Source organism: Delphinapterus leucas, chromosome 19, assembly GCF_059928025.1.
Source record: "Delphinapterus leucas isolate spDelLeu-1000000601 "Yukka" chromosome 19, BTC_Dleu_Yukka2, whole genome shotgun sequence".
In the NCBI taxonomy this organism is placed as follows: Eukaryota; Metazoa; Chordata; class Mammalia; order Artiodactyla; family Monodontidae; genus Delphinapterus; species Delphinapterus leucas.
The window spans coordinates 21,130,794-21,146,776 of NC_143147.1; the positions used below are offsets into that span (position 1 = coordinate 21,130,794).

At 57.0% G+C, this 15,983-nt stretch overlaps 1 protein-coding gene across 5 annotated transcripts in view; it reads right to left on the reverse strand.

Annotated features, from left to right (window-relative positions):
* Positions 1 to 15,983, reverse strand: part of ABR (ABR activator of RhoGEF and GTPase) — a 178,161-nt gene that overhangs the window by 4,279 nt on the left and 157,899 nt on the right. For all 5 annotated transcript variants that reach the window (XM_022595769.2, XM_022595770.2, XM_022595771.3 and 2 more), the window contains 5 exons: positions 5,276 to 5,335; positions 4,907 to 5,016; positions 4,077 to 4,216; positions 2,864 to 2,998; positions 1,484 to 1,589 (listed from right to left, as the gene is read on the reverse strand). In XM_022595769.2, coding sequence (XP_022451477.2) covers positions 1,484 to 1,589; positions 2,864 to 2,998; positions 4,077 to 4,216; positions 4,907 to 5,016; positions 5,276 to 5,335 — 551 coding nt within the window. The remainder of the gene's footprint in view (positions 1 to 1,483; positions 1,590 to 2,863; positions 2,999 to 4,076; positions 4,217 to 4,906; positions 5,017 to 5,275; positions 5,336 to 15,983) is intronic.

Sequence of the window (15,983 nt, forward strand, 5' to 3'; positions counted from 1 at the left end):
TGTGGCTGGTGTCCAGCAGGCTCAGTACCGGCCAACTCATCAGAGAGGCCCTGTGCCTCCCCCAGTCCCAAGCAATGTTTCTGGGGCTGAGACCCAGCCACCCTGAACAGCGCCCCTCGCCCCACTCCCACTACACCGTCACTCCACCCTCCAGGCCGGAGCCATGGATGCGCCTGCTGACTGCTTTGGAAACAGGCAGAAAAACACTGCCATGCCAGGAGGCAGCTGTGCAGCTGGCCCAGCCCCTCACCACACACACACACACAAACACACACCCCGGCCAGGGCCCACCACACACACACACACACACACACACACAAACACACACACACAAAAACACACACACAACACACACACACACACACACACACACAAACACACACCCCGGCCAGGGCCCAGATGTGGGAACAGAGTGTGCCCGGTTCCCAGGGTGGAAAACCTAATGAATTTTCCTTCCCATTCCTCCTCTGTGTGTCCTCCCCACAGTGCTCGCCAAACTATTTGGGAATTGGTTGGGACTTTGGTCCTGGCCAAACCAGAGGGAAAATGTCTCATAATGGGAAAAACAAGACAGCAGCCCAGGCGTTCCCAGGTCTCTGGCCCTCCAGAGCCTGGCCTGGCCTGGTGGCCGAGCCGCCACTGGGAGCCTGGGCCTGAGTGCTCACGGCCCCTCACCAGGGGCTCCCTGGTCCCGGGTGGCAAATGGACTTAAGGGACGCCTGGGGACTTTTCCTCCCCACTCACACCTTGGGACCAGTCCCGGACTCAAAAGTGAGTGCAAGGTCACCGTCAGGGCTAGCTTCCAGTATGAACTTTGCTGCAGGCATAACTTGAGCAGCTGTTGGTTTGACCTGACTGTGGAGGGGGCAGAGGAGAAGGTCAGAAGGGCTGTAGTTGAGGATCTGGGAGATGTGGCTTCTAAGGGCAGAGCTGCTGCTGACCCCAGGCAAGTCCCTGCTGGGCTGGGGACTCAGATTCCCTATCTGTTCGATGAGCTGTGGGTCAAGACCAGCGGGCTTCAAATTTTTTTGACTGTGACCCACAAGCACACGCGCGCGCGCGCACACACACACACACACACACGTCTGACCTGAGCATCCAGCACACGCAACGTGCGTAACTGAACAGAACAATAGGCACCCCAAGGCTGTCCCTCCTACTCCGTTTAAAAAATGCTAAGTGGACCGAATGACCTACTGACTGTAAAATCCACCTACAGTCCTTGGCTCTAGCCCTGCCTTTCTAAGCATTCTCTAGCCAGTATTTGAGGTTGCCATTAGGACCCAAATATTTCTCAAAAGAGAAGAATGTGAACACAAGGATTTGAAGAGCAAACTCTCACCCTGCTATGGTGTCTCAGCAGACACCAGCACCCACTTGGAGGCACGGAGGATGTGGGTTCCTCGGCGGATGTGTCCTCCCCGCAGCTGAAGCCTGCCCTGGCTCCCTGCCCCCTCCCCTGGACTGGGCCCCTCCCCATTACCTTTTCAAGTGTTCCAGCAGGAAGAGGAAGGTGATGAGGTTGGGGTCTGGCAGGGAGCGGAGCAGGTGCATCATGCAGTTTTCCTTGGCAGCAGGGTCTGACAGGGCTGTGGGGAGAGAAGGGGCTGGGGCGGGGCTTGGCTCTGGGCAGGGAGGCCTTAGCCTCCTGTGGTCAGGAGGCTACAGGACACTGCGGGAAAGCCCAGGCTGCAGGGGGTCAGGGGAGCAGACCCTGCAGGGAAGGGCCTGGTATTTCCCCAACAGTGGGCTATTGGAGGTTCCTACAGGAGGCCCCACCACAACCTGTAACTCAGCCAGGAGGCAGGCTGGTGGTTCAGCAGACACTGTTCTTCACCTCCAGGCAGAGGCCTTTGGGGCTGGAGCCATTCCCCATACCTGGACTGTAAGGCTGAGTTTAAGACAGTGATGTCATGGCATGAATGTTCTCTCTCTTTTTTTGGCCGCACCACGCGGCTCGTGGAGTCTTAGTTCCCTGACCAGGGATCGAAACCAGGCCCTCTGTAGTGAGAGCACAGAGTCCTAACCACTGGACCACCAGGGAATTCCCTGAATGTTCTTCTTCAAGCACCTCCACTGCCGGAGCCCAGCAGTGAGCTGCCTTCCATGGGCTCCTCATTCCTGTGATTCAACCCAGAAGACAAGGCAGGACGGATGCGCCCAGGCCAGGATTTGGCCCAGGTGGGTAGAGGCCGGAGCCCTGCCAGCCAGGGCTCCCAGCTTCCTCCCCACCCTGGGCATAGGTCAGAGATGAGACAGTGCTCCTTTTGGAAGGCTCGGTACAGGCCATGTCAAGTGTACGCCTGCTCACTTCTTCTTGGCCCCAGGGCACCAGCCCCTGACCACCCACCTCAGGGCAGATTTCCCTGGATGCCTGGGTTTCTAGGCAAGGAGGTCAGTGTCCAAAGAGGAAGCACAGAGGGCAGCCCAGAGGGATGAGATGGGAAAGGGGCAGGGGAGAGAGGGTCCAGCCTCCAGATGAGGCCCCAGCAGGCCACACCTTGCCCTCCAGGCCACTCAGCCACACGGCCCTATGCAGTGGGCAGATCAACAAGCAAGGGAAGCCACAGATCTCCTCTCTCACTCTTTTTTTTTTTTTTGCGGTACGCGGGCCTCTCACTGTTGTGGCCTCTCCCGTTGCGGAGCACAGGCTCTGGACGCACAGGCTCAGCGGCCATGGCTCACGGGCCCAGCCGCTCCGCGGCGTGTGGGATCTTCCCGGACCGGGGCACGAACCCGTGTCCCCTGCATCGGCAGGCGGACTCTCAACCACCGCGCCACCAGGGACGCCCTCCTCTCTCACTCTTTACTGGTCAGGGAGGCCTGGCTCAGCCCAGCCCTCAGGCCCCCACTGGAGGCTCACCGATGCCCTCCATGAAGGCTGGGTAAAGTCGGTCTGTGAGGAGGGGCTCGGGCAGCTCCCGGAAGTATAGCTTGAGGGTGCCAGCGATGGCGTTGATGTCCATGTCACTCAGCATCAGCAGGATGTCCTTGTTATCTGTAGGGGAGACGGGATGTCAGGGGCTGTGCTGGCTGAGCCACCTCCGCCCCCCACGCAGCCCTCAGCTGGGCAGGTAGCCCTGTTCCGTCCCTCTATCCATCCTGAGACAGCTTGCCCGGGACACCCCCATGCTGTCTCTGGTCTGCTCTCCCCAGGAATGGCAGGATGTAGGTAGGGTCCACAGGTGGCCTGTGACTCAGCTCTGTGGGGGGAGGGGAGCATAGATCATCGTCCAGAGTCCTGGAGCCACACTCACACCACGTGTCACATGCCCTCCTTCCAACTGGAATCTCCCCACTGCTAAGCTCCTCTCTGGAAGGCGCTGTGCATTTTTTATACCTAAAATCATGTTCCGACAAAGCCTCAGCTTCCAGGTGGCACAGAGGAGCCGTGTGCCAGCACGTCCCCAGCTCCCCACCCCAGCCTCCCCGAACACGTCTGCCGGGCAGCTGCCCAGGGACACCCACCAGGCCCCCTCTCAGCTCCCATGGAATGAGCACTGCCCGGCCAGTTCAGGTGTCCTGACTACTGGGTGTGCTGTGGCTGCAGCCTGAACGGCGAGGTAGGGGAAAGAACCAGGAAGGCCAGGCGCCACCACCAAGGAGCCTACAGTCAAAGCGAGAGGCAGCAATGCCCCTCCCAGAGGGCACTGGGGGCCTGGGAGAAGGTGGAGGTGCCCGTGTCAGCCAACCCAGGCTCAAAACCCTTTAGTTTCCCTGCAGCCCACCGGGCACCAGGGAGCCAGCAAGAAAGCCAGGAACACGGACTCTGGAACCCGAAAGATCTGAGTTTAAATCAGGCTCAAAGCCTATATACTGAGTAATCCTGGGCAAGTGACTTGGCCTCTCTGAGGCTCAGCTGCCTAATCTGTAGCGATGGAGGAGAGACTGGAGGGCAGGGGATCACCCCATGCCGTGCTGGGCTGCAGTTCACAGACCGAGGCCCCTCTGCCATTGGCTCATGGAGGCCTCTCCGTGGAGAAGCCTCCCGCTTCTGCTGCACTCTCCTCCCAGCCCCACGAGCCTGCCGGAGCGCCGCCTCCCCGTTGCTGCCCAGCTGGGCCTCCCAGACTCACTGGCATCAAAGACGGCCTTCAGCGCCTGGATGTCTGTGGCCACCCCTGATATCCGGTAGATGCCAACCTCCTCGATGCCCCTCTTCTCCACCTCCTCCACGCACTGCCGGACGATGTAGGGCACCTTGGAGCGCTCCCGCCTGGTGGGGAGGGGATGTGAGGGGAGGAGGATGGAGGGAGCCCCCCAGTGATAGCTATATGTACCCCTCTCTGCAAACCTTGGCCTTAGAGAGCTCTGGCTTCTGGGATCAGGAGGTGGGGGGCAAGGAGAGGGCTGAGAAAGAGGCCACGCCACCCCACCCCCCAACAGCCTGCCTGCAGCTGAGGGACAGCAGGGGACAAAGGTGGGAGGGAGGAAGTTTTAGGAGATCAACCCAAAGACTAAAGAAAGAGTGTTCCTCAGAACAGAGGGCTCAGATTCAAATGCTATGGGGGCACCCAGCAGGTTACCTACAGAGGGGGGTGGGCCAGGTCCTGGAGACAAGGGGAGGGCAGGGGGGCTGAAGGGTGCCCTCTCCCAAGGAGCAGCCACTCCTGGATTCCAGCCTGCCACCGTCACACCAAGACACGGGCCTACAGGTGTCAGATCTCCCCACCTATTACAAGAAGCTGACCATCTGGGACCTTCACGTGCAGTCTCCCAGTGCTTAAGCGCTAGCTCATTTATTTCTAAAGCATCGTGGGAGGTAGAGAACACACCTCTGCAGGCCACCTTTGCCCTCCAAACTGGCCCTTGTGACTGTTGAACTGGAAAGTGATTGTTGAGGGGCCAGACAAGGGCGGGGGGCCTGGAGGGCAGGGCTGGCAGGGACCCCGGGCGCAGCACCTACTTGGTCACCACGCTGATCTTCACACCGAAGACGCCGGTCTGCTTTTTGGACGGGGTCCTCTTCAGGCTCATGTCTCGGCTGGTGAATTTCATGGAGAATTCCACTTTGATCTGGTTGGGGGCAAGGCAGGTACAATCCCCCAGGGCATGAGTGCCCAAGGAGTGCCCCCCAGGACTGCAAACAAGGGCTACCTCTCCCACCCAGGGCTCCCTGAAACACCTACAGGGTGGGAGCGAGAGGGGTGGAGGCAGAGGAGAGGGGGGAGGGGCTGGGCTAAGGAGGCGGGGGTCCGACAGCCCCCCACAGGGCACCAGCAGAGGCCAGGCTGCCCACCCACTGTGCAGACACTTCCTATCTCTCTGGGCTCACCCCATTCATCTCAATCACATCTGTGTGCCAGTTCTTCGTTTCTACAGTTTGTGGATCCAGCTGCAAAGAAAGAAAGAAAGAGAACGTGAGAGAGAGAGAGACAGAGAGAGAGAGAGAGAGAGAGAGAGAGAGAGAGAGAGAGAGAGAGATATGACAGCTGAGACCAAGCCAGAGCTCTCCCTGCTGCTCAGCCACAGCTCAGAAGTTGGCTAAAAGGTCAGGAAGATGGAACTGGGGGCTGATGCTTATCTTGACATCAGTCCTTCAGGGGGCTCCAGCCCCCAGGCCCCTCCTGCCCTGGCTAGTGCAGGACTGCCCCCACTCTGGGAGGGAGGTGGGGTGCGCTCTTAGGCACATTCACCCATCACCTCTCATTCACTCCTGACCCCACCCTGCGAGATGGGTATTATCACCCCATTTCACAGATGCAGAAACCGAGGCTCACAAACCATCAGCAACTTGCTCAACTTCCTGAACTGGAGTTGACAGCAGGGGATGTAGCCCGTGTACCTGGAGGTGGCGAACGGGAGGTGGTGCCACGTGGAGGTGAAGAGCCCAGGGTCTGAATCCCAGCTCTGCCACTGCCGACTGTGTGACCTTGGGAAGTTTTCACCTTGCTAAACCTCATTTGTTTCATCTGTTCACTGCAGCCAGTAAAGAACCTGCCTTGCTGGACTGTCGTGAAGACTCAGTAAGATAACGGGTAAATGGCTGGTCTCCCAGAAAGCAGACACTCTGTAGAGGAGGCCCCCAAACTGGGCAGGAGCCCCAGGGAAGTGGAGATGGCAGGGGGAAGCGCAGAGACATCCACAGGTGATCAAACGGGACTCCGTTTCTCTGGCTCAGTGGCCTTCAAACTGTTTTCCCTGTGCATCCATAAAGTAATTTGGAAAAACAATGCACACCCTGGCACATTTTTAAGTCAACATGTGAATATTTCCAGAGCAAGTTTAAATAGCTGCGAAGAATATAATTTCCAGAATAATGTGAATATTTACATCTTAAAATAAAACTGTTACATCATTCTTTTAAATGTATTCAGTGGAATCCAAATTCCATAGTGATTTGATATCCACCATCATCCATTTAAAAAACACATAAACAAGTTCTTCTTTCCCTTGTAGAAACCCTGCAACGTTCCTTTTTCTCTTTGATTTTGTGTTTCTAGTCTATTTCTCCCAAAGAATTATGCCCTAGTTTGCATTTTTCTTTTTTAAAGTCTTTTATTCCTCACCCTATTATATTTTGCTTCAACAAAAATGTCTGAATAGATGGAAATGAAAGATCTCCTGAGACCACTAGGCTCCAAATGTTCGAAACATATTCTGGGTTAGTTATTACAATGATTAGCAGGACATAATAAAAAATTTGACCAACACAGTACAAATTTTAATAAATATTCAGCAGCAAAGTACCATTCTGGTGGAATTGCATCGCTTAATGAGATGGGTAGAGCATTTTTTCTGTTTTAGTTCATGTATGTATACAAATATTTGCTAGGGTGAAATGGGGTTTTAGCATCAATACTGTTTTAATTTTTATTTCATTTTTTTAATTAAAGTTTTATTCTAATGAGACTCCACCAAGATTTTTACCCAGGGAGTGACATGATTTAATTAGCATTTAGTATTGCTTAAAGATCTTGGTTTTTTTTTTTGTTTTTTTTTTTTTTACCCTGGTCGCACAGTGCAGCTTGTGGGATTTTATTTCCCCAACCAGGGATAGAACCCATGCCCCCTGCAGAGGAAGCGTGGAGTCTTAACCACTGGACCGCCAGGGAAGTCCCTTGGTTTGGTGTTTAAAGATGTAAAGGATGAAACATCTTGTTCACATACAGTAGATGGGGCTGAACCTCTTTCCTCTGTATTTGCCTTAAATTGCATAGATACCTATTATCAATATTTATTTTAAATGATCTCAGCTGACCATTTCCATCACTTTTGTGGAAAGAAAGAACTGGAAACCACGTGACTTGTGAAAGGGTCGGAAACCCAGCTTTTAGAGTCTTTTACTTTCTCAGCTCCTACATCAGCACTTCAAGTGGCCCCTCTGTTGCCACCCAGGAGGCCTGGGAGCCCTGAGCCGAGTCCCCCAGGAAGCCTCGGGCTCCGCTGCAGAGCGAGGTGGTGGTGCAAGGCCCTTCTCTGGCGGGTCGCTTTTTGGCAAAAGCTCTGGTGGGAGCTGAGGATCTGCAAGCTGAATGCTTTAAAACTCTTCTGCCCTCATACCCCTGGACCGTCTCTGCACCCCCAGGGCATGTGCACCATAGTCTGAACACTGCTGCTCTAACAGGCCCCTCGCCACAAAGGAAAGCTGGACCCAAGTCAGTCCAGGGTGGGCTGGGCCCCGGTGCTTCTTACAGCTCAAGGTAAGACCCCCACACCTTCTATCACCCACACACCCGCTGGGGACAGGGGGCACCCAAGCCTCCGACAGGGTCTGGGCCCTGCATCTGGGCCCAGGCCCAGCCTGGAGAACAGGACAGAGGGAGAGTGGTGTGGAGAGGACTGAACACCTCCTCAAACATGCTAGGGAAGCGTGTGGGACTCACAGCCTGGCTGCTGCCCCGACTCTCTATTCTACAAGGCTCGGGGCCAAGTCCTACTGGGCCCCTGAAACCTTCCTCCCCTAAACTTTTTGTCCCAACCCTCACCGGGCCTGTGGCACAGGCTGCTCCTTCCACTTCCTTCATCCCCTCCTGAATCCTGGGTCTTGGACACAGGGCCTTGGTCTGTCCCCAGCCCTGACCTCGAGCAGTGGCCACCTGGAGTAGAGAGATCTCCACTGCTCTTCGTCAACTGGGGCAGATACTACCCTTGGGACACACATTCTGGAATGACCACCTGCTTCTAATGCAGCTCTCTCCAGCCGTCAGCATAAGCCTCAGGCCAATTCTGTGGTCCTGGCCCCTAGTACCCCTCCCCTGCCCTAGCCTCCCATGACCTGGCACCTCCTGGCCGCTGCTGTGGACTGAGCCAGTGGTCCCTCCCTGGGTCCTTGAGTGGTATGTGGACATAGCCCAAGTGGGGAAAGTGCAGGGAATGAGAGTCAGACCGACCTGGGTCCAAATGTTCACTCTTCCACTCAACTGTGTGAATGTGGGTAAGTCACTTAACCTCCTGGAACCTCAATTTCCCTACAGGGGTGTCCATACCTGCCTCAGAGTGTTGCTACGGGAAACAGTAACAGTGACTGATGTGTTGTGAGCCATTTCCTGCAAGTCTGGCTCTGTGACAAACCCCTGACATACAGCATCTCAATCAATCACCATAACAAGCCCATGAGGTTTAAGCCTTTCTAGCTGCTCCCCTTCTACAGATGAGACACCAAGGCTTAAAGAGAATGAGGAGTTTGCCCAGTGCTACACGTCTAGGAAGTGAGAGCTGGGGAACAAAATCAAGAATCCCTGACTCGCCCCAGCTAAGCCTGCAAATCCTACCCAGCCCAGCTAGGTGTACTGCACCTAGCCTGGCACCCTTGCCTCTTGGCAAGGCAGCTGCTGTGATCGTTATTTATCTAGAAAGGAGACATCGGCCCTCCACGGTCTGCCACCACAGGCTGACCTGGGTGCTGGCAGGCCAACCCCAGTACAATTCTTTCATTCCTTCCCTCCCCATCACTTCTATTCCAGCTGCCAAGTAGCAACCCTACATTTTCCTGGGAACATCTGAGACAGGGCCTTAGCAAGCCCTGATGCTAAGGCCTAATCCCAGCCCTGCTTCTTCCAGAAAGCCTTCCCAGGTAACTCCAGGCCTCAGGAACCTTCAGTTCCCCTCTGCCTCCCTGCCACGCTAGGACCCCGTCCCCTGCACAGTTTGCTCTTGTTTCAGCCTGTCTGAGGCCAGGTCTGGTAAGGTGGCACTGTCGTGTTTTACTGTGAGTCCTGCCACCGCCCTATTCCAAATCCCGTCTGCAGGTGCGGCCCTGCCACCCGCGTGGGGAGGCCTGCCCAGCCCCTCGGTGCCCTGACAATGAAGCCCTGTCTCCCAGGAGGCCAGCAGCCTCCAGAAACCAAGTCTATTTCAGGATGTCATTTAAATACAGAGAAGGGAGGGTGCAGAGTAGAGAGGGACATGGCACATTTTCCAGAGAAATAATGCTGTCTGAATTGCTGTGGTTATTTATAACCCCTGGGAAATGTGGACTTTGCTATTTCCTGATTAGATTAGCGCTGGGGGTGGAGGAACCAGCTCCCTGGATGTCAGTGGACAGGAACACCTGACCGCTCACCCTCCAGTCCCAGCCGATAGGTGCTGTGCCCCCCCCGCCTGGGGACCAGGTACCAGGGGGATACCAGATCACCTGAGGTAGTGACACAGATGGGGCTGCGAAGGGCCAGGCTGGGGAAACCCCCCAAGAGGGGCCCCTCCTTCACCACACAGGTAACAAAAACGCAGTGGGGCTCCCCCCAAGGAGCACAGGCAGAAGACAGAAGCAGGCCATAGAACATCCCGGAGAAAGTTATAAACGAGTGGTTGAACACAGCCTCTGGGAGCAGCTCGATTATGTCCTTTTTGCCTTTGCATTTAGACCTGGTCAGGTCACGGCTGCACATTCAGACCTCTCCTGTGGAGAAGCCGCTGCCCTCTGGGACTGATGTCCCCGAGAGAACCCCCCAGGTCCCCTGCAACAACATCCTGGGCCCCCGATGGGAATCCTGCATCCCAGGCAAGGAGTCCACAGAGTCTGAGAGAGAATCTGGCAGGTGGCTGGGATGCTGCCTCACGTCCCTGGGCCTCAGCAGCCTCACGTTTAGGACAGGAAATGGGCTCCCCAGCCTTGCAGGGGGCTGAGAGGATTTGAGGCCCTGAGGCCAGGGGAGGATGCTCTATGTGCACCCAAACACCCCCCAGGTGGTGGGTGCGGCCTTCGTTTCAGGAATGTCCTCAGGGGTCTCTTCTGAGGGGTCTAAGCCCTTCCTCCCACCCGTTTCTCCCCAGCCTGGGGCAGGAGACCCTAATGTTCTCCTCTCTGGCTCCAGAGCTGTCCACGGCTACTTCCTAGTGCTTGGGATTTCAGAGGCACCAGCGAGTTTGGGGGCCCCCTTCCTGCTCCCCCTAGTAGGTGACAGAGTCCTTTGGAAGGCGGGCACAGTCCTCCCCCCACCCCACACTCCCTCCGCCACGCAGCTCGCCCCTCCCTGCGGGCCCTCATGGGGGCTCAATCCACAAGGAGGGGTCAGCGTGGGATAACCTGTCACAACCGGCAGCTACAGTCCCAGCACAGAGCACAGAGCAGCCGCACAGTTACTTTGGGAGGTAACACGGGGGCTTGCGGGTGACAGGGACCCGTGAAAACAGTATTCACCTGGGCTCCCAAGGGCTCCCAGACCCCACTTTCCCACCCTGTGGCCCCCTGGCGCTGAGCCTCTTCCCTCAAAACCTCACACTGTCATTTCCACAGCACAGGCCCTGAGGAAGCCCGCCTCCTTGTGCACAACCCCTGACCTCCTGTCCCTCTTGGGCCTGGCCCCACTCTTTCTTTCGTTGAGCACTGCTCTACCCTCTGCCCTCTGGGCCTGGGGCCTGGCATCCTGGGCCTGTCCTGGGTTGGTGGCATGGACTTCACTCGAAGCCCAGAGTTGTTCTGGGGGCTGATAAAAACTAAGTGCAGTAAACCATAGTATAGCTGAAGTTGTCACCCTCACAGGTGAACAGGACACCGAATAGAAGGCAGAGGTGTGGCTGTGTTTTGGGGACCCGGCCGGAGGCTGAGCGCTGGGCCGTGGAGACCAGGCCCTGAGCCGGGTGTTTTGTCTGACGGGGGGACATTTCCTGTGGCTCCCAGGTCAGTGGCCACGGTGGCGGCCCCGGCTGGCCTTCTCCTTCCCTCCCCCAAGTGCATGCACATGCTCTGGGCTGGTCCCCTTGGGACACCAAAACCAGCCTGTCATTGGGGCAGACCACAGGCGTGAGAGGCACGGTAGGGCTGGCAACCGGGGGAAAAAACAGGGCACTGCCAAGAGCCTGCCTCCCCTCCCCCTGCCCCGGGAAAGGTACTGGAGGGTTCCATCAACGTCGCCACTTGAGAGAAACTCAAGAGAGGCAGGGCAGAGTGGGAGGGGGCGCTGGGGCCTGTATCCTGGCTTCTAGCTCAGCAGCTGGTTTAGGGGAGACCAAGGTCAGCCTTAGTAAACTTAGCCCATGTTCCCAGGGGCCCCCCCACCATAAGGTCAAGCAAGCTCTGTCCCTGCAGCCCTGGCCCTGCAGGGTCGGGCACCCTCTCCAGGACAGCCACATGGAAGGCCTGTGCACACTGTCCTTCCAGGCACCGGGATGAGGCCACTTCGCCTCCGCTTGCCTCCCCTGCCCCCCGGAACTGTGCAGTTCCCTGAGGCCCACGTATGGGAAGGGTTTAGCAGCTCTGAATGAGGCGTTTATTGAAGCCAGGTTAGCCCTGTAGAACCCACTGTGACCTGCCCCCCCAGCGCCCTGCATTCCAGGGCTCAGCCTCCTCTGTGCCGCCACGCTTTTAGCCCTCGGGCCGGCACAGCTGCAGACAGAACTCGGAGAGGGCCCGTCTTGCCCCGAGCCCCGGGGACCCGTCTTCCCCAGAGTTGGCCTGCCCTCCACTGCCTGCCCGGCCTGGAGACTTCACCCCAGAACCAGGCCTCAAACCAACAGCCAGCAAGCTGTCCCGCCCAGCTCAGGGCCACCAGCTGACGAGCACAGGGTCACTCTCGGGAAAGGGACTGGTCAGGGCTAAAGCAACACAGGGGCAGCCCCCAGCAGCCCTGTCCCCAAAGGGAAGGGGCCACCTTAGAGGTCAAAGTCCCAAGCGAGGGGCTCCCCCAGGTATGACCGGGAAGTCTTATGCTGCTGCCACGGAAAGAAAGGCCAAGGGCCTTTAGGACTGCCATGGGCTCAGCGGCCTCCCTCCAGACTTAGAGCGGTTTGGTAAGAATTATGAAAGTCCTTCTCTGAAGCTGAATTCATGCTCCCTGCCCAGGCCAGGAACACCGTCTGGGCGCAGAGCCTGCTGGTGAGAATGCGGCTTGGCAAACCCACTGCCTGTACCCGCTCTGAGGGGCCTCTTGGTGGGCTCTTCCCAGGCCCCACGTGCGGGCCCATTTCTGTGCACAGCTTGCTAGGCTGGGTTCTACACCCCCGGAAGCTCCCCGTCGAGGGCACACAGCCTTGACCCCAGTGGGGCCCCATGACCACCCAGACAACCAAGAGATAGCCGCAAACCCGAGTGGGCCCTGGGCCTCCTCCTTGGCAGGGGGCATGATGGCTAAAAGCACTTCCTGCACTAAGCCGCTCAGTGGGACCTCGTCGTGTCACTCTGAGCCTAACGGCACCTCGTGGGTTATCACCTAACATCATGAGCTAAGAATGACGCCTGGTACTCAGCACCGGATCAGAACATGTCAGCATCACTAAAACTGGGCGTAAACTCCCCAGTGGCTTCCTGCTGCACTCAGATTAAAAGCCCATCTCCTCGTCAAGGCCTGCAAGGCTGCTGCCCGCTCTGTCCGAGGTCACTTCCTGTGCTCCACACAGCCTCTGCCTGCCTCTGAACACACCACGGTCCCCCCAGGCTGCGGGGTTTTCACCTCTGCCTGGAAGGCATTGTCCCCGGATCTTTCAAGAATCCTTTTTGTCATTGAAATCTTAGTTCAGAATTATCTCTTCCAGCAAGGCCTCTCCCCTCTGCTTTATTACCTAATCTGCTGCCCAATTTTATCTTCCTGCAGTACTTGTGCAGCATAAAATGGTCTCATTTACTGCCGGACTCTCCTATGGACAGCAAGTTCCCTGAGAGCACGGCCTCTGCCTGGGCTGCCTCTGGAGTGCCCAGCACATGAAGGTGCGCCATCAATATATTCAGAGACCAAATGAACAAACTGGGCTATGCAGGCTGGAGAAAGCAACGCCCTTTGTTCGGGACAGGGGTCGAGAAGCCCCACATTCCTGCTCGCCTCTCTCCTCCCGTGCTCAGTGAATGGCTGGCCGTGGCCCAGGGGCAGCCCTGTGACCTCTTCCACCCAGACTTTCCCAGCATGTTGAGAGTTTAAGGCTTAGGCGTAGGAATCTTGAGACGTGGCCAAAATCATCATATGAACTGGATCTAGGAGATCATCCTGTTCAGCTCCTTCATTATACTGATGCCAGAGAACCAGAGAGGTGAAGCGATCTGCTCAAGGTCACACAGCAAGTTAAGACCGTAGACTCAGGATTAGAAAAACGAGGCCTCTTGACTCCTACCAGCCCAGTGCCCTTCCTTCTCTGGCCTCCTAGGCTACACCAGCCTGAGAGGAGGCGGGGCGCTCCAAGTAGGAGGCCAGAGCACAGAGGGGGCATTCAGGTGTCTGATGGGAAGGGGAGCTGTGGCTGTCGCTGCTCTGGCTGTGCCCATCTGAGGCACCCACCCTGGCTGGGGTCACTGTCCAGGAGAAAGACGGTTCCACCTTCTGGCTCAGGCATGAGTTCCACTCTCTCTCAACCAAAGCAGAATTGGTGAAATCACCGTGGGGCTATAGGGCCCTCCCAGCCTCTCTGCAGCAGACTCCCACCGGCAGCTCCCAAAGTCACTTCCCACCTCTCTAGGCCCACCTTGGGGGACCAAGGACAATGGGGCCTTAGTCTAAGCCTCACTGGGATCCAGGACTGACTCTGGCTTTCTCCCGGGGACTGCGCAGGCAAGTTCCAGGCACGGGGATGTGTGTTCCTTTGGGTGCAAGGGAGCTGTCAGAACACGAACATCTTTCCAACTCCCAGCACGATTTGATGGGGAAAAGGGAGCCAAAATAGCACCTGCGGACCGGCTCCTGACAATCCGGGCATCCAGCAAGGCCATTCAGCAGAGGGCTGGGCCTTTCCAGACTTGGGCGCCCTGACCAGCGCCTGGTAACTCCCCCACACCGGCACCTGCAGAAGTTGCTGGGCTCTTTCCAAAACGTCTGCCCTCCTGGGCCTTCACGGCCTCTGGATAGTCCTGCACCACTGGGCTTGGGCAGAACTGGCAGGCTCAGCTCTCCCTGGTCCAAGGCCAACCAAAAGCTGGGGCACCAAGCCCAGCATGGCTGCCTGGCCAAGCCACCTGTGGACCACAGAGATGCTGGAGAGGGCCGATGCCCCTTCTAACCTCCCCAGGTGCCAAGAAACAGCAGCTTGCCAAGTGCACTCAGAGCACGGGTTCCTACCTGGGGATCCGTGACCCTCTCTGAAACAGCACACAGTCTGTGCATACGCATGGCTCTGGGGCTGGGTGGAGCTCCATAACTGTCATCAGATTCTCAGAGTCGAGGACTCCTGCTCTGTGGAATCAAACAGGCCTCTTGGAAGCCAGCTTAGTGGAGAAGTGGGAGCAGGGGGGTCAGGAGGCCACCCGTGTGGCTGCAGGGAGGCAGGGAGGTCTCACTACTCCCCCCTCCAAGCCCCCAGCCAGCCAGCCTGGTCACAGTCCGGGCCCACACAGAGGCCAGGGAGGAAATGGCTGGCCGCAGGGGTCTCCAGCCCCGCGGAGAGGCACTACTGGCCGCTTCCGACAGCTGAGGGATCGCTATAGGGGTGTGAATGGGCACGTGAATGGTGAAGACAGGACGCAGGTCCCTTCCCTCCGGTAAATAAGGTGGAGGGGGGCAGGGTGGGAGAAAGGGGGTAGGGAAGAGAGGTGGGCAGCCGGGGCAGGAGAGGTATCTATTGGTGTCTAATAAGGTTTCAAGATCTTTCTTGATGCCCAGAGCCAGATGATGAAGTGAAAGTAAATGAGCCCAAGACATCCCTCTATACCCCAGCGCCCTTCTACCCTCAATGCCTGGAACAGCCAGTGAATGGCCGACTGAGCCCTGGGGACATGCACATGGTTTGCATACCTGATGCTACCCGTTAGGAAACTGTCAGGTTATATTACAGACTCTGGGAGGGGTCTGGAGCTGTCCTGCAGTTGCAATCAAGATGACAAACAAAGGGACCCTCCTGAACCCTAGGTTCCCCAGACTAGTGGCCCAAAGAGGGCTCCCCATCCTGTCTTTCTTTGGGTTGCACCTCTGACCTTCCCTAGAAGTAGAGGAGAGCAAACCCCACCTCAGAGGAGGTGGACTCGTCCTGGAGCTCAGCAGGAAACATCTCAATTCACCTTGCTGGCCTCTGGTTTCCTGAGAGAAGCTCTTTGGTGGTGGGGAATTCCCAGACCCATGTGGCAACCCCTCGAAGTAGAGGCAAGGTCATCAGGAACCATCCTCAACTCTCCCCCACTCCCCTGGACCCTGCCAGTTCAGCCTGAGTCCCTGCCAGTTCAGCCTGAGTCCCTACCTCCAGCCAGTATCTGGCCTGGTCTGGGTCTGGACGTCTTCACCTTGGCTGCAGGGCAACAGTAGGGGCATGGATTCCTGTCTCTCCCCACCCCCGAGACAAAAACTTCTGGCCTGGCCGCTGCTTCCCTGGGGCACTCCTAGCCTCTCTGGTTCCCACGTGACCCCATTAAAACCTTTGGACACTTTGTGGGGTAGGGATGGGATTCCTCATTCAGTCCTTCTCCCTCCCAAGTGCAACCTAAGGATCTAGAAACAGGCAGGATGGGAGGAACACCAGGCACTGAGCCTGGTCTTGAGTGTGATTTAAAGCCAAAAAAAAAGGAAAAGGAAAGCAGAAATGTGAAGTTAAACGCCGAGAGCACTGGCAGAACCCACAAACTCAAATGCCACGTGTCTCCTCTGCTCAATGCTTGCACAACAAGCCGACTGCCAAGTCAGAGTCTGGAGTGA